Here is a 20376-nt window from a genome sequence, read left to right as displayed (position 1 = left end):
CCCCAGAGTGGTGCTTGCTGCAGAGGGATGCCGGCCGCAGGCGTCAGCCGGCGGGCAGCCTTGTTCTCCTGGCTCAGTGCCGGCGTGGCCCTGCAGCTTGTATGCGAAATGCCTGCGCGTGACCCAAAGGCGGCGGCGGCCTCCTGGCCCGGAGGGGCTGCTGGTGACTGGAGAGAGGCCGGGCTCCGCAGCCACAGTGGCCGCCCACGGGGCCCACACAGAGCTTCGTCCCAAGGCCCTTGTCCAGCAGCAGGGAGCCCTCCGTGGGCCGCCGGCCTCAGGACCAGGCTCCGGGCCCTGCAGCGTCAGGCTCCACGTGGAGCCCCTCACCGGAACTCCTGGCGGCCTTCAGAGTGACGCCCCACACTCCGCTTATAGATCTTTGTAATGGTATTTACTTCTAGAAGAAAAAGCAGATCGATAGCAGAGCTTTTTAATAATTAAAAGTGTGTATTTCTGTGATCTGCCACGGACTTCCTCATTTATTCTTGGAGAGCTCGCACAAGCAGCCGACCGCCGCGCTTCCTCTGTGACTGGCGTCTGGGGCTGGCGCTCCCTCCACTACTGATTGCTTTGCGTCACGGCCTATCTGTCATCCCAAGCGCCCTCTAATTTATTGTCGGGATAATGTTGACGGTGGTGACACGGAGGACAGACACCGTGGGTTTGAAATGGAGCCACCAGGATGTAGATTTTCTGACAGGAACATAATCTTCTTCTTGTTGCTCTAAGTGAGCGCATCTTCTGTTCTGGGCCTTGATTTATGGGCGAGATCGGGCAGGGGACCAGGCCCTCAGTGTGCCTCTCCCCACCGGGGCTCCAGCTCGGTGATGGGGACCCTGCTGCGTCCCCGAGGCTCAGGCAGGCCAGTGCACGCACGGAGGCGTTCTGGAAAGCGAGATAGCGCTTTACAGAATCAGCTCCAGTCGGATGAGAACATCAGTAATTGCATTTAAAAGCACATCCCCAAACCCGAATTTTATTTTATCTCGCTTGACGAGGCTCTGAGTCCTGCAGCAGAAGCTGGCCCAGGGGACCCTTCCTGAGAACGAGGATGCTGGCTGCTGGGCCCTGGGGACACTACATGTCCCCTCCTCCCCCATCTTCTGCCGTCGCTTCATCCCCGCATGCGGCTGTCACTTGGACAGGAATTTAAAAATATAACTTAATGCACACTGACTTCCCTTGATGGGTACAATTCATTATTTGAAAAGAAAAATATCTCCGTGTTCTTAAGGACTGGCTTTTCTCCAGGCTACGTCAGTTTTGATTGATTTCTGACTCTGTGGTTGGCTTCTGGAAGTCTCCCCACCCCCCCCACCCCCCCCATCGCCACCTCCTGCCACCCACCCTCCCCTGCCAGGGTTTTGACTCCTCGTTGGTTACTTAGATGAATCCAGCGATTTCTGCTCCTCTCTCTGGGGTTATTAGCAGGCCCCGAAAACTACAAATCAGCGACAGAGTGGTGAAGAGCCTCTAAGTGGGGCAGAAGGCTTGAGCAGACACACTTTGCAGAAGGAGGCGTGCGCAGGTGCCTGCAGGACGAGGCGGGCGGCATCCGCAGACCTCAGGGAGGGGGCCGGAGCATCACACGCACCCCGCAGGGCTGCCGCCTGCGAATACCCCATCCCCCATACGCCGCCGAGGGGGCAGGGGGAACTCGCCCTTCCCGCCACGTGGGTGCAAAACGGGCGACCACTGCGAAGAGCCGCTGGGCAGTTTTCTGGGGCCCCACGGTGCCCCCTCCCGAGTCTGTTTACTCCAGAGAAATGCAAGCAACCGCTGGGAGAAGATGAAGCCACAGGTGCTTCCAGCTCTGCTCGCAGAGCCTCAGACCAGGAACAGCCACAGGCCTGTGAACAGGAGGCTAGATGAGCAAATAGCGACACATCCTCATAGCAGGAGACCCCTTTAGGAACGAAAAGGAGCAGACGACCAGTGTGCCCAGCGGGACGGATAAACTCCGAGGATGTGCCGACCGGAAGAGGCCAGACGCAGAGCATAGGCGGCGCGGTCCGTGTCTGTGAAACCCTAGAGAGAAACGTCGTCAGGGGGCGGGGGGCGGGCGCGTTTGGGGCGCTGTCCTCAGAACTCCAGACAACCTGATGTGCGCTCCACCACGTGCTCAGTCTAGGAGAAGAGTGGCCCTCCTGACCCCAGAGGGTCACTCCCGCGTCACAGCCTCTATTCCAACAGCCCCGCCTCACGTCCTGGGACACAGCAAGTGGGGATGGTGGCTGCTGCCATTTGTCATCCGTCTTCCGGAACACTGGTCTGTTGGAGCGCTTGCTGATGGCTGGGGGTAGTCAGTGCAGAGTGGGGAGGGGCCCGGGGAGGAGGCTGCAGCCTCCTTCTCCTCCAGGCCTCGGGCTGGCACCTCTGGAAGCCTCTGTCTGGCGTCACTGTGGGTCCCCCACCCCGGTCCCTCACGCCCAACTTCTTGGTTTGGGGTCTCTGTCGCAGAGGCCGGACCAGAGTCTGGCCGTCCAGACCATTTTGAATAGGCCTGGAAACACGCGCTCGTTCCGCAGTGTCGTGACCTTGGCACGTGTCCTCCCAGCCCACTGACGTGTCGCTTCGGTCTCTTTGCCCTCACTTGGAAGGACCCATGTCTTGGGATGTAGCAGACAGATTCCCTGCTCACGGTGGCGGGGCCACTTAGGCCAGCTTCTGGGGATGTTTTGGGGGTGGGCCTGCTCCTTCCTCACACGAGGGCGGGGCGCCGTGCTGCTGGCTCGAACCCGCCCTGGGCTCCAAGGGCTCCGAGCTCCGCCGGTGCCGACCGGCCCTCCTCGCCAGCCCCGGCGCCGTGTGGGAACATCTCACGGTGGATGGAGGCTTGACAGGCCACCTACCCCCAAAGCAGGAGACCCCCCTGCCCCCCCCCAAACGAGAAGCACCTAGAATCCTACTAGCGTTGCTGCTCAGCCGTCTGGAGAGTGCAGACCGTCTGTCCCCTCGGGGCCCGGCGGGGTCTCAGTGAGCGGTGGGGCTGGGAGCCCAGCTGCCGCCCTGGCCACTCGCCTCACTGACTTTCCAAGCCATGTGAGCACCAGGCCACAGCCTGTCACTTGGCCGACTCCTTTGGCTCCTGAAGTCAGGCTCCCTGGCACTTGTTGGGACATCCTCGAGCCCACGTCCCCCTGCTGCGCTCCTCTGTGGCTTCCTGTGGCTTTGCCATGAGCCCGTGGTGCCCTGTGTCGGGCGTTGCTTCTGGTCAGGCCTCGCCCCTCACCTGTTGGCCTCTTGCTCCTCAGATCACGCAGGAGGCTGGGGAGTTCATGATCACGTTCCCCTACGGCTACCACGCCGGATTCAACCACGGGTTCAACTGCGCGGAATCTACCAACTTTGCCACCCTGCGGTGGATTGATTACGGCAAGGTGGCCACTCAGGTGAGTGCCCGCAGACCCTGGGGAAGGGCCTAAACGGGGCCGGCCCCCACCTGCTCACCCAGCCCAGGGCCTGGGCGGCAGCCGTGTATATTCGACCGGAGGCTCGGACTCTCCGTCAGGGTCTGTTTCTGGATCCTCAGCAAACTTGTCCCCAGAGCGTTCCTCACCTGGAGGCAGGAGAAGGGGGTCTGGGCAGGCCTGGGGTCGGGTCTCCCCTCCTCCTGGCGGACCCCAGGTGTATTCCCCATCGTCTAGGGATCAGGGAAGATTTGTTCCTTGTTAGTTGACCCCTTGGAGGCCACCTGGCCGGGCGTGGGGTCTGCTTGGGCCCCAGCGCCTTTGCCCCCCTCCAGCTTCCCCATCTGGGCTTTTCTGCTGCGGGGTGCAAGAAAGACAGGGAGAGAGAGAGAGAGAGAGAGAGAGAGAGAGGGCGCAGAACCCTGGCAGAGCAGACCCTGCGCTCAAGCCTGAGGGCTTCCTGCTGCCTCGCCATCCACATTCAGAGGTCACTGAAAGGCCGGAAGACTCCTTTGATTTTCCTCAGTAATTTGCCGTTCTGGTCCCAGAGGGCCGACTGTTGGCCAACAGATTTGACATCTGAGCCAAGCGCTTTTTCTCAATTCCTTTTCCCCTGCACTCACCTCTCTGTGGTTTTGACGGGCAGCTTTGGGGGCACGAGGCCCCGTAGTGGCGAGTCCAGGGAGCGGCTGCGCACTGGGCAGGGCCCTGGGAGGGAGAAGCTGCTAGGAGGGCTGTCGGGCGGGCAGCAGGCCCAGCCCTTCCTTGGCTGCCGGGACCAGGGCCCTTCCACCCAGGACTGGTACCGTGGGTGCCGCGGAGGAAGCCGGCGAGCTCTGCCCAGCTCTGAGCTGGGCTCAGACCAAGCGGCCCTGGCTCTCAGGTTTCAGCCCCTTTAACCTTCTCTCCACTGCAAAAGGGGGCCCGGCTGTTCACAAGCATCCACTCTGGTACTTGGGTCATGGGACAGGAGAGGCCTCTCCTGCTGGGCTTCCTCCCATCCTCCCAAGCCGGAGCCCTGGGGTTCCTCCGCGGAATTTCTCAGCCGTTATGAGTCAGGACCCAGGGTTGGGACAGATGGTGCGTTTCTTCCAGGCCCGGAAGTGGGGGCAGTGTGGACCCGGAGGACTTGGATCCCGGATCCTGATTCATTCAGCGTTTCCCAGACCTTGGACCCTTGCAAAAGAGGGTCTAGGCCGTGACGATCGGGCGTCACAGCCTGGAGATGTGGCCCGGTGGAGTGGAGGGGAGCCGGTGGCGTTCAACACCCCGAGTCCACGGCAGGGCACGTGGCAAAGAGCAGGAAACCCCGCACCAGGGGTGTTCAGGGGGGTTACAGACTGATGCTTTTGAACAGGTGGGGTTAAACAAGATCCATCCTTAAAGGAAATGTCGCTTGCTTCTTTCCACGTTTGAATGGGGTGAAAAATTAAGGTGAAGAAAATTAAGCTTCACAGGTGGCTTTGCGTCACATCTCTGCTGGGCAGCGTGCGCTAGACGGGCTGGCTCGTCTCTGTCTTTCTAATGATCTGTTTCTCTAACTTCGCTGTGTCAGTGCAGTTGAGAAAAGGAAACGGGCTTTGTAGCCAGGAAGGCTGGAGAGGCGCCCCGGGATTTAAAGTGCTGGGTTTTTTATACTTAATTCAGGAGACTGTGGGGGGATTGTCTTTGGCAGAGCCTCTGGCTTCACTGCAAGAGGAGAGACGGGGGCGTCAGGATTGTCCATTTAGATCCACAGGGGTAATTACACCTCCCGGGGTATGTTTGCAGGGAGTTCTGTGTGTGCGGGGACCGCCCGGCCGCGGCGGGAGCTGCGATTGAGTTATCAGCCTGACCCGGGGCTGGTCCCGGAGGCGCTGCTGGAGCCGACCCTGCTGCGGGGCCGGCAGGGATTGCCCGGATATTAAAAGCAATTTTGGGTTCAGCCATGTGTTCACAAACAAGTGGCACTTGGGAAGCACAGCCTTAGATGGGGCTGCACGCTCACATCACCAGGCGGCAGAGCGTGAAATTACTGAACAAGTGACGAGCGTTGCTCTGAGCCGGCCCGGGTTCTGGGGTGCCCGGCGGCTTCTGCCAGGAGTGGCCACTGGCCACGGGGTACCCGTCCGTGGCCCCCTGATGTCAGCCTCCAGGCCTTTCGGTGGTGGAACGGGACAGCAGGTCCCGACCCTCCAAGCTCTGCTGCCCCCGTAACGAGTCCGGGCTGGAGAGGCCGCCCGGGCGCAAGCTGAGGGCATTGGTGGCAGGGGACTGTTCGGGTCCCGTGGTGCTGGGCCTGTGGACTTAAGGGAGGGGGGTGGGGTGGGGCACGGGGGGACCCAGGGCCCCTTCCCGCTGAGCAGGGGCCTCTCCCTGCAGCCTGAGTGCCCCATCCCGTCTGCGTCCCCTTCCAGCACATTCCTCGGAATGCAGCCAAGGGGGAGAACGTCCACTTCCCAGATTCTAGAGACTTCTGTACTTGTTGGTTCGTTACCTCTTCAGGCACCCAGCGAACCCCTCACTCCCCGCACCGTACGTTTCTGTCATTCTCCCTCTGCTGATGCATTAAAGGCTAAGCTCTCACGCTCGCCAGCCTGTGTGAATTTCAGGTGTTCCTGTTTTTTCTTCTAGAGCAGGGTCGGCAAACGGGGGCCCACAGGCCAAACCTGGCAGGTCGACTATTTTTGTATCGTCTGCAAACAGAATGATTTTTAGATTTTTAAAGAGCTGGAGGAGAAAAAAATCAAAGGAAGAGTGTGTGACAATTGAAAACTAGATGCAACTCACATTTCACGTTGATAAGTAAAGTTTTATTGGCACAGATGCGCCCGTTCATTGACGTGCCCTGCAGGGCTGCTTGCCTACAGCGGTGGAATAATTAGTTGTAACGGGACCGTCTGGCCTGCAAAGTGGAAAATATTTGCCGTTTGGTCCTTGCTAGGAAGTTTGCAGTCCCTGGTCTAGAGAATCGAGGGTGCAGGCGCCCTGGCTCCAGCCAGTCGGGGCTGAAGGTCGCCTCCTTTGCTCTTTTCTTTGCAGCCCCCAGAGTCTCCGGCATCAGAGGGGCTGTTTCCTCCAGCAGGTTGGCTCCCAGCCACTGCCTCTGGAGGTTCCGGAGGGTCCAGTGAGGGCACTGGTGGCCTTGGTGCCCGGCAGGCCGGGCCAAATGCCGATGTGCCACTGCCGGCCCCCTGCAGAGACCACCCGACTTCCCCACTGCGGCCAGGGTGCCCAGCCCTTGGGCCCAGGTCTGCCCGGCAGGCCACAGGGGCGCCCAGCATCCTCCTGGCTCTAAAACTCTGGAGAAAATAGGCTTGTGGCCTCTTGCCAGAGCCCCTGGAGGCAGCACCTCTGGTCCCCGTCTACCTGACAGAGGCTGCAGAGCGCTGCCCTCTCCCGCCCTCTCCGCTGAGCACAGCACGCTCGTCCCACTTGCAGTCTGCGCTCTGTGTTCACTGTCAAGTTGAGGTCGAGTTTCTTCTCCGGGATGGCCTTCCTTCCCTGTCGCTGACGCTAACCCTCATCAGCCCTCTGTGCACGGGAGGAAAGCCTCGTGGCCACCTGCTCCCTGCCTGACGTGCCCTGCAGTGGGGGGCGCCCGCCGTGTCCCCGCCCCGGCGCCGGGGGAACGGCCCTGCCTTCCTCGTGGCCAGCGACCATCCCCGCCTACAAAGGGGGTGAAATGGATAAGGATCCAGCAGAGCTCTGGGTGCAAATGGCCCTGGTCCCACGGGCTCTGGCCCAGCCCAATCCAGGGCCCCTCCCCACCCTCACCCTCACCCCCACCCCCGGCAGCGCTGTGACACTTGGGGCCAGGTCACCCTCTGGGGGGCCGTCCTGGGCTCTGTGGGTGTGGAGCAGCCTCCCTGGCCCCACCCCCTCGATGCCACGAGCCCCCAGTGTGACAGCCACAGACATGCCCAGGCATTGCCATGTGTCTCCTGGGGACAGGATCAGCCCCAGCTGAGGGCCCTGGCTGACCTTCCTCTCTTCGGGGCAGAGGGTGGTTAGTATGGCTGTACTTTTTGGACTCTGGTAGTGCGGCTTCATCAGCTCAGTTTAGTTCCTCTCCCTTGGGTGTGTGTGCGAGACCTCGCATCTGCCCGCCACCTTTTCCTACTGAAAGGCAGTTTTCATGGCCGTGGTCCACGGCCTCGGGGTTTGGAGTCCCTTAAGCACGACAGATGCTAGCTATTGCCAGAGCCATGAAACCGCGCTTAACAGGGAGCGAGGGATGGACCTCTGGGGCTTTGGGTACGTCATCTCCATGTGCCTCTCTTCTCCGGGGCAGGGGTTGGGGGCTGGGCTGACAGCAGGGTTGTGGGAACCAGGGCTCTGCGGGGCGTCGATGTATCTGCTCTGTAGGAACCGGTCCTCTTTCAGGAGCTAGATGTTGGAGGTGACTGCCCCCGAGGAATCTGAAGTTCTCTACCAAGCCCGTGGGCAGAGAGGCCCCGATCCTGGGGTCGTTCGGGGTATGAGGGAGCCGGGCCCTTGCCCCCATGGGTAGGAGGGGCGCCGCGTCCCGAGTGGACCCTGAGCATCCTCGGGGCGGGCGGCATCCACACTCACACCCAAACCAGCACCAGCAGCTCCTGGGAAAGCGCACCCTGATGACAGGGCTGCCGTTTCTTCCTCCTGGACTCCCGCCGAGGGTTCTGGACCACATGGCCCTAGCCCCGTGGCACGTGGATGAACCCCTTGCTTCCCGGGCTTCTGGGCACATGGCGGAGCTGGTAGTGGAGCCGGGGCCGGGCCGCCATGCGGAGTGGAGGTCGGTGGAAGGAATTAGAACCCAAGCCCGTGGGGCCGGGGCAGGCGGAGACCAGCCGAGTCCCTGGGGGGAGGGCGAGGGGCGGGGCTGCAGGGCTGCTCTGGGCCCCAGAGGAGGAGGCGGTAGCTATAGGGACAGGATGGCAGATGGAGGCTTTTACAGCTTCTAGGAGGGGGCGGGGACTTCCTGCTGGCTTCATCCTCCAGTTTGGGAGGTGTGGGAGGAAGAACACACACGACTTGGCCTTCCATTCCCACCCCCTTGGTCTGGAACAGTGCTGCCCCGTGGATGGACCTCGAACACATGATGCTCAGTGAGAGAAGCAGACGCAAAAGGCCACGTAGCGTGTGATTCCATTGACGGGAAACGTCCACAACAGGCAGATCCACAGAGGCAGTGGGTTCGTGGTTGCCAGGCGCTGGGGAGAACTGCTAAGTGGTACAGGGTTTCTTTTTGGGGTGATGAAAAGGTTCGAAAATTGATTGTGGCGATGGATGCACAGCTCTGTGAGTGGAGGTGGATTGTAGGGCGTGCGAATGATAGCTCAGTGAAGCTGTGAAAGAAATCCTACCGCCTGGATTGCCAGATTCTCAGCGCCCAGGGTGCGGGTGGGTCCACGGGCCCCACCTCCCTTCCTTGGTCCACAAGCACTGGGGAGCCTGTGAAGCAGGAGACAGCGTTGGGAAAGGGGTTTTGGAACTGGGAGGCCCCTTTGTGGGCCATGGGGGGACCCGTGGGGGCAGCTCCCGGAGGGTGTCTGCCGTCAGTGGGACACGTGTGTCTCTTTCTGCCGGTCCTCAGGCCTTCCTCATACAGGGACAGTCATCGCATCGTTGATTTTCACCGTGGAAAATTTATACCCATGGCTGGGGTTCTGGGTGAACCGTGTCATATTACGCAGCCACAAAAATGGTTTCGCTATTTATTGGTGTGGAAAGATGGGCACGGCATTTTGGGTGGAAAAACTAGGTTTTCGATCATGAATGTATAATCCCATTGTGTGTGTGTGTGTGTGTGTGTGTGTGTGTGTGTGTGGTGGGGGATTTGCCCAAATGTTGGTCAATATTAGGTCTGTGGGGTGGAATTTGGGATACCTTAAAAACAAGGACTCTACAGGGCCTGAGATCAGAGCCGGCAGTGAGCAAGTCCCCGACCGGCCATGTGCATCCTCACGCCTGCCTCTGGTCACATGCTGCTGCTTTTGTTTTGAGCGGTCCCTTCCCTCTATCCGCGCTCGCTGGGCTCCCCCCACCCCGCTCTGTCTCTCTCCAGCTTTACTGATGGCTCTTGCCTGCATCAAGCTCTGACTCTGGGCCTCGTGACCTTGCGAGGACCAGGGAGAGGTGAAGTGCATCCGCCGGGGGGTTCTGGGAGATGCCCTCTCTGTCCGCGCGTGTCCCGCAGGCTGGCGTCCTCCCCCGGGCAGGTGTCCGGGGCTCGGCTGTGGCTGCAGGGGCCACCTCCAGAGGCCTGTGCTCCGTTTCCAAGAACAGAATTCCCCGGCACGTGCTCAGCCGGGCAGGCTTTGTAGTGGGATTACTAATCAGAGAGATCAGAGGGCTGCTCCGGCTTCACTGGAGAAAATGAAGTGTGCACACATCAGCCTTTTTAGGTCTGAGCTCGAATTAGTCCTGTAAGACTGCACGCCACGTTGGATTAGCTCACGAGGCCCTCCCAGCTCCCCCAGTGGGTGGCGCCGGGTGAAGCCTGACAACGGCTTCTTTCCTCCACCGAGGGCGCACTGGCGTCCCAGCCACCTTGCAAGGTGCAGGAGATGACTTCGGATTAAACAGAGCGAGAGAGATTTAGAAGCCGGCTCGAATGGCTGGGAGCCCGGCGCACTTAGCTGGTTTTCTGCCAGCTGTCTGGGCCGCCGCCTGCCATCCCTCAGCCTCCGGGAAAGTCTGCGCCCCCATGGCTTCTGCTGAACGTGGAAGGCGGGGAGGCCCGTCCCCAGATGCACGTGGGACACCCCACGTCCCCCCACTCCCGCATCCAGGGTGGGAGGCCTCTCCTGAAACCCGCCCCCCCCCCCCCCCCCCGCCCCAGCCTGGGCCGTCTTGAACTTCACTGCTGTGAAATGTGAACCAAACTGTTTCCGCTGCTCCAGAACGCGTGCCTTCTGTTCGGTAACGCTGCCGCCTGCTCTGGGCGATTAACTTGGAGCCCGAGGGGAGGTGACAGAAGGTGGGGTGACGGTGGGGCCCGGGCGGAGGAGGGCAGGAACAGAGCCGCAGCCCGGACGCTCCTCGGGCCCACCAGCCTCCTCGGTGCCGGCCTGCGCGCTGCTGCGCCTCGCTGGCTCCCTGATTTATGGCGCTGGTGGTGGCCGGTGCGCGGGGTTCGCAGTCAATTGCCGTATAAAATGTGCTTCCCCTGGAGCCTCCCCCCAGAGCTTCCTGTCACACTGTCCCTGGCAGCGGCTTCAAGCACAGATGCGCACAGTAGCATAGCGGGGAGGGTCGGAGCGGAGAGCACAGTGCCATCGCTCTGACTTGCGGCTCGGTTTTGTGTTGGCTTAAACTCTGACCATCTAGAACAGGTGCCACCGGATCTGGAAGGACGGGTCTCAGGCAAGGTCTCCCCACGGCACAGCAGCCTCGCGCGGCCTGGGCATTGGCAACCCCGGGCCCCCCCCCCCCGCCCCCAGTGCTGGGAGCCCCTTCGCTTCCCCAGTCGTGGCCTGGTGCCCCCTGGGGCAGGTCCTGGATGAGAGCCTGGTCTAGAGGGCGGGTCGCTGGCAGTTCTTCCGCCTTCTTTTTCACTGTCACTACCCGCCCCCCGCCAACAGAACACTTTTACACTTTCTTCCTCATTGCCCCTCCGTGAGGTTCTAACACCGTGCATACACCACATGTCTGTTCAAAGACAGTGAGGCTTTTCTGCCCCCAAGAAGGAGTTTTCATCCCCTTAGGGGCAGCGTCCCCCGAGCGAAAACACCCCAGAGGACGGGTCTAGGGGAGCAGCCTTGGGGGCAGAGAGAGGGGCCCCCGCCAGCTCAGACGTGGGCAGGACTTGAGTGCTTGGTGGGTCCCCTTGGGGAGGGACTTTCCCCGGCCCTGGGGTTCAGAGGCCACCCTGCTCCCCGCTGCCGTGGCTGGGAGGGCTGGTGGGAGTTGCCCGTGGCCCAAGCCCCTCCAATACAGCTTTGCAGCTGATGAGCCTCCCGTTTGTCTCTTTGGAAAATGCTTGCAAAGAATCTCAAGCGTAGTTGCAGGCCTCCCCCTCCCCCACAACTGAACACACCAGCCCTTCGTGTCTTCCCTGCTCCCCTGGCTTCACAGGGTTCTGAGCGCATCCGCAGAGCGCTGGCGCCCACTGTGGTTCTGGGAGATCCGGTGGCTCAGCTCGTGGCCGACATCGGCTCTCCCCAGGTGGGCGAAGGGCGGGCATCCCAGCCCCCTCGGCCCAGAGCCCCTGTCTCTTCCTTCCTACTTCCCCTCTTGTCCCCGCGCCTGGGGTTGTCTGCCTGGGTTGCAGGCAACTGTGTTCAGGCTTCCCGCTCAGAGGGTGGGCCCTGGAAATGCACACGAGTGCTCACACCTCAGTCTCTCTGGAGCCGGTGCTGCCTGCTCATCACGGTGCAGCTTCCGCCGGCCGCCTCCCTGGTGGGTTCCTGGCTCTGGGTGGTCCCCACTGGCAGACACGTGGCCACACAGCTCTGGGAGAAGGGTGCTGGCCGCTGCCGGGCTCACTCACGCTGACGGGCCTGCTGCCCCTTGTCGCATGGCTTTGCCGCTTCTCCTGGTGGAACGGGGAGCTTGTGATTCAAATCCACAGATCAGAGTTTCTCCCCCTTGGCACTGTGGACCCTGGGGCTGAACCATCTCTGGGGGCCGTCCTGGGCGCTGCGGGGTGTGGAGCAGCCTCCCTGCCCCCACCCACTCAATGCCAGGAGCTCCACCCCCAGCGTGACAGCCACAGGTGTCCCCAGACATCGCCCAGTGTCCCCTGGAACGGCTTCCCCCTGGGTGAGAGCCCTGGGCTGGCGAGGTTCCTCGAGGGTCACCTTCACCCTGCCACAGTCTCCAGCGCCTGTCGCCCGGGGATGCCACCTGCAGGTCCGCTCCAGAGGGCAGTGACCTGCTTTTTCCTTTTCGTTCTACTTTCCTTACACCACATCTGTTGAGTCCACAGTCTCAGTCTGGGCTTTTCTGCCGTCCTGCTGTGAATGGAGTTTGTTTCTTGGCCGTGGTAAACGCCTTGTGGCTTCGGATGATGAGGTTTTTAGAGAGGTCAGGCGGGCTGGCTCCCCTCGGAGCCTGGAGAACAGAGGGGGAGGGAGTCCATGGGTCCTGGTCAGCAGGAGGGGCTGTGGGTGAAGGGAGAGAGCTGAGGGGCTGGTGGGGCCCTCGGGCAGAGCAGCCTTGGGAAGTGCCTGGCACCTAGGGCCTGGGTTTATCATCATCCGCGCAGAGGGGGAGGTGGGAGGGCCCTTCACAGCGGGCGGGAGAACTGTCTAGGCTGCGGGACTGCAGCCACAGTGCCACACGGAGAGGCTTCCTTTATGCGGAGGAGGAAAGAGAGTGACCTTGCGGGGGCGGGGGGGGGGCAGCATCCTGCAGATCAAAGGCCTGTGACCTTGCCCAGCCCTGGGAAGCAGCCCCGCCAGCCAGGATGGGGGAGCCCCGGGAGCCCTGCGCCTAATGGTTTTGTTTATGAAGCGCTTCCGAGGGCTTCCAGTGGATTTCCTAATGAACTGGTTTGTTATCTCGTCCCCCCCCCCCCCGCTGCAGTGCGGGTAATTACATCAGAAACAGGGGGCCGGCTCTGGTCCTGACAGATGCAGGCTCCTGGGAGGGTGGTTTCTGCCCCGTCTCTGGGTGCTTAACACTGTGTGGGCTGAAGTGCCCCCTGGCCCCGGGATTGTTCCCTAGGAAGCATGTGTGTCGCTCCCACCTCAGCATCTGCTCAGCGCCGGTCATCTGCAAGTTGCTGGGAGACGGGAACAAGTTGGCGAGGTGCAGAGGAGGACACAGATGAGGGACAGGACGCCCAGGAGCGCTCCGACCCAGGGAGACCGCGAAGGGCACAGCGGGCGGGCAGGCAGCGTCAACCAGCAGGGGCTTCTTGGGGGGCAGGGCGGTTCTCGACCTTGGTGTATTCAGGTCACAAAATGCCATCAACAGGGGAGGGGTGTTGAAAGCAACAGGAAGGCGTCCCCGCCCTGCCCTGGAGGCCAGAAGTCTGAGATGGAGGTGTGGCACGGCTGGCTCCCTCCGAAGGCTCCAGAGGATGGTCCTTCCTGCCCCTCTGGCGTGGCCGGTAATCCTTGGTGTCCCTGGTTTGTAGACGCATCACTCCAGTCTCTGCCCATCTTCATGTGACCCTGTCCCCATGTCCGGGTCCAGCTTCCCCTCTTCTTATAAGGGCCTCGGTCATTGGATTTAGAACCCACCCTGCTCCAGCGTGACCTCACCTTGGCCAACTTGTCTGCAAAGACCCTCTTTCCAAATAAGGTCTCATTCTGAGGTCCCTGGCGGACGTGCACGGGGGACACTGTTGAGCCCTGTTCCCTGGGGAGCAGTGGGGGAGGAGCGTTATCCACACCAAGGAGCAGAAAGTGGGCTGGACGGGAGGGATAGTTTGGGTCTGGGTTGTAGGTGCGGTGCCCGCGGGGCTGGCAGCAGAAGGGACGTGGGGCTGCCGGGCCACGCTGTCCAGCACGAAGCCACCGGCCCACGCGGCCCTTTAACCATGAATTGTTTAAAGTGAAGTCAGTATGTGTCCTGTACCTCGGTCACATCAGCAAGTGCTAGTTCATAGCCACGTGGGCCGGTGGTGATCTCGGGGACAACGTAGACGTAGGACATTCCCACTGTGCGAGGAGGCCCCTCGTGGAGGTGCCTCGGGCAGCGAACATTCGGGGGTCTGCAGCTCGGGGCCCAGCCACAGCGAGCCGTGGGCTGGAAGACAGGCCCGCGCCTGGCCTGGCCTCCCCACGTCGGGTCTGCGCTCCTGAGGCCTCCCCGGGCCCGGCCGGCCTCAGCCGGCCTCAGCCGCACACAGCAGGGCAGGCAGGAGCCCCGAGAGCAGGGAGTCGGGGCTGCGGCCTCACCAACCACAGAGCTGTCGGGGATGACCTCAGTGAACCATGTTTAATCGTCTTTAGGCTGGTTGCTGGGCCTCCTGTCTCCCACTTTGTCATCTGACATGGGCAAACTCTAATGTCTGTTCAGCCTTTTAGGAAGAGGTGGTCTCCTAAAGCTTGGTGCTATTTAAATCAGGGGAAACGTGGCAGATGAGCCCCCCAGGCTCCGGGTCCGCCCGGCCTTGTGCTCTGTACCCAGCTGCCTGCGTGTGCCGAGTGGCCCCGGGCAGAACGCAGTTCCCAAGGGGGAGCGAGGGTGTTCCTGGCATTGTCGTTGGTCCGGCAGTGACGCTTCCACCTTTGCTGGGGTGACCAGCCGTCGGTGCCACGTGCCTCAGCTCAGATCAGAGCACAAGGGGCCCGATGGTCGTGGCAGAGCCCTGCTGGGAGGGAAGGGGGCCTGGGGATGGAGGGGCGGGGGGGTGGGCAGAGGAGCAGGGCTGTGACACGGGCACTCCAAGGAAGCTACCGGCCGTGCTCAGCCTGGAGCAGGACTTCTCGACCTGGGGATCCTGGGGGGCTGTTGCCCCCGACAGATGTACTGTACAATGTGTGCATTCCCCTAGGAATCAGATTCCAGCAGGTTCCCCAGACCCCTAGCCACTGGCCCCTGGTGGAAGAGGGCAGGGCAGGTGCCTGCAGAGGCAGGCTTCCCTTCCAGGCTGCGGGGAGTGGTCCCCAGCGAGCTTTTTGTAGGGGCCAGTGAACATTTTATCGAAGCAGAGAATACCTCCTGGTTCGGCACAGTGAGTCTTCACAAAGTGCCCCCAGGGTCCTTCCTGCCCGGCTTCCGGCAGCACAGGGGGTCTTACCCTCAACAGAGGATCTTGGGGGACCTGGGGCTGCCGGCTTCCTGCTCCTGCTGCAGCCCCAGACCCCAGTTCTCCACCTCTGTGAGACAGGGCATTCCTGTACCTGGCGTCGGGGGTGACTTTGGTCGTCCGCGAGGCCGTCGAAGTTCCTCTCCCTTCCGTGATGGCTCCTGCAGCCGAGTGGCCGAGGGAACCCTGAGCCGAGTGCACAAAGCCTGTGATGGGGAGGCCCATAAGGATGTTGAGAGGTTTTCTATCAGAATTGGTGTTTTGAAGATTGTGGACTCAACACGTGGTGTCAGGAAAGTAGAACGAAAAGGAAAAAGCAGGTCACGTCCATCAGGAAACGAGGGAAGCAAAGTTAACAGTCACTACAGCCAGGTTTGTATTAACTTAATATATGTGGGTGCTTAAACAGGTAGTAGGAGATTGGAAACAACCTAAATGCCCACGTGCGGGATGGGCCATCTGGGCACTGGAGCACCGTGCACCCCTGAGAGGGGTGCGGGGGCTGGTTACGCCCTGCATCTCGGGGGAAGGCACCATGTAAACAGTGACTGGAGGGGCTCTTCCCTGGAGAGGAAAAGACATCTGCATTGTGTGTTGGGATGCAGAGTCTGCACCCGGAAGGAGACTCCGGAAAGTGGGAACAGCGGGGGTGGGGGGGGGAGGGGGGGTGTCTGCTGCCCTTTGTTCCCCAGACTCTGCGCGCTGCGCGCCGTGAAGTCCGTCCTGAGCTCTGTCTCTGTGTGTGGCTCGGGGGGGTGAACAGCTGCCGGGGGATGGGAGCCCTCGCTCTCCTGTGTTGAGGGTCTGCCCAACTCCCTGGGCCTCCACGTTCTTTAGATCTCAGGCACTGGGGGGCCCAGATGTCAGTCTGGAGTTGTTAGGCTCTGTGGAAGGTTTTTGTGTGTTTGCTCCCCAAAGAGCCCCCCAGCCGTGCCTTCGGAGGATCTTGTCTGAAGCCCCGCCCAGGGAGACCTGCAGACGAGCCCTCAAAGCCACTGGGGACAGGCCAGGGTGGGGGGGGGGAGGGTTGCACGGGGAGAGGGGTGGGTGGTCACTGGAGTCTCCTTTCCCTACTGTTTGGGCTTGGAATTTGGGTGAGTTTTCCTTTTGAGCTGAGATGTTAAAGGAAGGTCTGGCTTTCAACGTGGTTTTCATTTTCTCTCATTACACTTTCCCAAAGCACACCATTTTATGTGATTTCAGTTTTGCATGGGATTAGTATGGTTTGTAAAGCATAATTCCTTAGGCACTGAGAATAGAGTAACACGCTGGGGAATCAGACACAGAGAACAGCCCCGCTGCCTTTCACTGTCCGGGTGAGTGGGAGGGGAAGGGGCCAGAGAAATAGGAGGGAGGGGTCTTGCTTTAGGATCGGGATGCCCCAGTACTGGGAGCTTTCGGGGCGTTATCTCATTTCAAACCCTGATTGCATGAGGCTGGACCTCCTCCCCTAAAAGGGTCTGTTATGATGACTTCCTCACATCTTGCCCCAGCCCTGCTTCCGTAGGCAAGACTGCGCCAGCCTCCCAGGGAAGATGCAGGGCGCATATCTGAGCCCGTGGGTTGATAGTTTCTTTACAGGTAGCAGAATGCTTGCAGAGGGGCCCCTGGATCCAGTGGGACCAACTCCAGCACCATCAGCAGCTGGGCGCGTCCTTGGAAGCGAAGAGGATGGTGGGGTGATAGAAAGAGCATTCGCTCCCTTTCTGTTTAAACGCCCTGCTCTGACCTTGTGTTGGAGGGACGCATCCTCTGGGCACTTCCAAGAAAAGAGCAGGGCAATGACATTTTCTGAGACTCTCCACGTCTGAAAATAGGGAACAAAAAAAGAGAAAAACACCTCAATGGAAAGGCTGACCATGGAATTTGAGGTGCTCTCCCAGAAATCTCTGCTGTGGACAGGGGCTGACAGTTTGGCTGGGTATTGACGTCTCCTCGGGTGATGGTTTTCCCTCAGAACTTCGAGGGCCTGGCCCGCCTGTGGTCTTCATTCCCTGCTGTGGCACAAAGCCAGCTGGTTTTCCGATTCCCGACCCTGGGCAGGTGATGTGCATTTCTCCCTTCAAGAAGCTTCTCAGATCCTCTCTTTGTGTTCTGAATTTTCTTTATTATGTACTTGGCGTGAGCCTGATTTTAGCCACCTGACATTCCTTGGGCCCTTGCGGCCTGGAAACTAATGATTCCGGGAAATTTTCCTACATTACTTCATAGGTGGCTTTCTTTTCAGTCTCTCTTCTGTTTCAAACTCCTGTCATTTAGGTGGATTTTCAGATCTCATGATCCCCTTTCTTTACCTTTTCCTCCCTCTTTTCTACTTTGTCTTGTTTTTGTTTTGTTTTGTTTTGTTTTGCCACAGTATCTTAGTTCCCTGACCGGGGATTGAACCCAGGCCCCCGGCAGTGGAAGCGCCGAGTTCTAACCGCTGGACCACCAGGGAACTCCCTGTCTTGTCTTTTTTATCTGTTTCCTGAGGGAATTCCTTGACTTTCTCACTCAAACTTTCTATCAGTGCTTTTTTTTTTGTTGGTGTTTTTAATGTCTGCCCTTTTTTGTCTTCTGTATATTCCTTTTTGTAGGCTCTGTTCTTGTTTCATGAGGCCACGTCTTTTTTTTTTTAACTTTTTTTTTTTTTTAATTAATTTGTGCGGCATGTGGGATCTTAGTTCCTGAACAGGGATCAAATCCACACCCCCTGCAGTGGATGTGCAGAGTCTTAACCACTGGACCACCAGGGAAGTCCCGAGACCATGTCTTTTATTTCTGAGGATATCAATGAGTATTTTAAACTCTTCTGGAAATTGGCTTCTCTGTCTTTTCTTTCGCATTATATTTTCCATTTGTTTCAGTCTCCACAGACCACAGTAGATGCTTGGCACTAATAATTATGAGTGGGGGCCATGGGGCTTGGCAGTAATGATTGTGAGTGGGGACTCTGACACTTGGCGGGGGTGATGGTGGGTTGGGACTCTGAGGCTGGTGGCAGCTCTGGACACAGAGCAGGTCTTTTTCGCTTGAGGCTATGCCGTGGGGTGACCGGGGGGGCTGGGGTCTCCCAATGTCAGCATCTTTGGGTCCCTCCCCTTGGACTGGCCAGGTTGTGCAGGGAAGGGCTTCCCGGCCTCCTGCCTCGGGGGAGGATGTGGAAGGGGGTGCAGAGGGCGGCCGGAGCCTGTGCCACCAGGTTCAGCATGGACGTGGTCCCTTACCCCTGGTTCTGGGGGTGGCGTCCCCATGCGGGCAAGGTGGGTAGGGGAGCAGGGGTTAGCACCCTCCCATGGCCCTCGCCCCGACCTCCGTAGTTTAGTGCCCCCCACCCCCCCATTTCCAGAGGACCCGGGTGTGCGTTGGCTGTGGTGGCTGGTTTCTCTGCTGGTCCAGCTCCCCTGCGCCTGCGTCCCACCCCTCGCTGGCCGCTCGCCCTGTCCAGCCTGGGAGCATTTCTTTGTCTCCTTTCCCTCTCCCTGTGCTTGATGATGCGCCTTTCTTACAAGTCCCTGAGCTGTGGTTTCAGGAGAAGAGGAGATAGCAGCTGTGCACAGCCCCATTTAGACCCCGAACAGCTGGCCCATGGTGCTTGCCTGTCCCCACGGTGCCGTCCTCCCGCCGTGCAGCCATGGGTGCGGGATGGCTCAAGGGTGAGCCTTCATGGGCCACTGGAAGGGTCAGCAGGTGGAGGTGGATGTCACCAAGGATCAAGGCCGGGGATGAGTGGGAGTGGGTGAGGGGAACAGAGGAATGGGACTGGGGGCCCCTGCTGCCCTCTTCCACCTGAGGCCCGGCTCCCCTCGGGCCCAGGGGCTCAGAGGCTGCGAGGCTCCTTCCCCAGAGGATTCGGGAGTCCCTGGGAGGTGCCACTGCCCCATACCCTTGGTGTGGGGCGCCCGGTGCCCATCCACTGGTTGCCGTGGGCCCCCCAGCTCGAGCCGAGCGCTCCTGGGCCCAGGGGCCACCCGCCCTGAGCCCCACGACATTCTAATTTCTATTTTTTCATGCTTTGGTGAGAAAAAAAAAATCTATTTGTCTTTGTGTGGGGCTCCTGCTTTGATAACCAGAGACAAACCTCCACCCTACCCTGTTTTCTCATTTTCCTCAAACTTAGAATCGGGTCCTGGGAGACCCGGGCATGAATGTCACCGGTTTGTTGTGTCAGTCTTCCAACACGGGCGACAGCCTCCTGGCTCCCGGCTGGGTGCTCAGATTAGGCCCAGAGCCCCTGAGCTCCACGGTCATAACTCTCACCATTTGTCATTTGGAAGTGACAAGTGTGCGTCTTACTGAGCCTCTGGCGGGTGCTGTCAAGACCCTCAGCCTTCTGTATGGGGCTATGATGGGATGAAGCCATGGGTGGGGCCTCACATAGGCTGGCATTTATGTCACAGGAGGCTCCCTGGGTAATGGCCCAGGCCCCAGCGGCCGGGGTGCTGCCCTGTGAGGCTCCTGCTGCCCCCGACCCCTCCCTGCCCCCTCCTTCCCACCCCCCTCTGTCTGTTCTCTCCCCCCCATCCCCCATATTCTCCCCCCTTCCCTCTCTGCACCCCCTCCTCGTGCAGAACTGGAGTAGGATGGCCACGTGCACACCGGGGTCCTCGGGGACCCTGGCGAGTCCATGAGGGTCAGTTACTGGGGTGTGAGGAGGCAGGAGGAGGGCCCATCCGCCCAGGGCCTTAGCTGGGTAAAGAGCGCCCGGAACTGGAGGGGCAGGACCATAAGAGCACACAGTAGGTGCTTGTTCCTGGCAGCCGAGAGGAAGGCTCGGGCGGACCTCGGATGGACGTGGCCCTTCTCTGCCCCCGTGTTCCTGCCCCCTCGTGTGTGTTTATTTCTCCCCATCTCACTGTCAGCTGCTGCAGGGCCGGGCCCGGCGCTGGGCCGTGAGGCCACAGCCCTTCAGGCTGATTAGTTCGGAGCATGTAATGGTTCAGATGTGGAAGACAGACTGTGTGAGCTAAAAGTGAGAAACCATTTTGCTCTGGGATTTTATGGCTTCAATTGCTGGATCTAATCTAAGATCAGTGCCTTTCTTTTTAAACAACCAAAACCTTGGGAAATTGAAGCCCTTAAAGTATGCTTCCACTGCGGGCCAGACTGTTAGGAAGCTCTAGGAAGTCTTATATCCATCCTGCCTGGAACTTGGGCCACATCTTAGACGTGTCTCTGAGCTGCATACAGAATGTGACTGCTGGTAGGTGTAACGTATTGGGACGGGTTCAGTAAGAAAAAGGGCCCACCTGCACACCTACCACCACGAAAAATAGAAGAGAAAGTCACCCCCAAGGCTGGCCCTTTTGCATCTCC

General features: G+C 60.0%; 1 protein-coding gene across 6 annotated transcripts in view; it reads left to right on the top strand.

Annotated features, from left to right (window-relative positions):
* Window positions 1–20376, top strand: part of KDM4B (lysine demethylase 4B) — a 119845-nt gene that overhangs the window by 60721 nt on the left and 38748 nt on the right. For all 6 annotated transcript variants that reach the window (XM_059918695.1, XM_059918694.1, XM_059918697.1 and 3 more), the window contains exon 9: window positions 3258–3395. In XM_059918695.1, the coding sequence (XP_059774678.1) occupies window positions 3258–3395 (138 nt within the window). The remainder of the gene's footprint in view (window positions 1–3257; window positions 3396–20376) is intronic.

Source organism: Balaenoptera ricei, chromosome 3 (assembly GCF_028023285.1).
Source record: "Balaenoptera ricei isolate mBalRic1 chromosome 3, mBalRic1.hap2, whole genome shotgun sequence".
In the NCBI taxonomy this organism is placed as follows: domain Eukaryota; kingdom Metazoa; phylum Chordata; class Mammalia; order Artiodactyla; family Balaenopteridae; genus Balaenoptera; species Balaenoptera ricei.
This window is presented reverse-complemented; position numbering and strand designations above follow the sequence as displayed.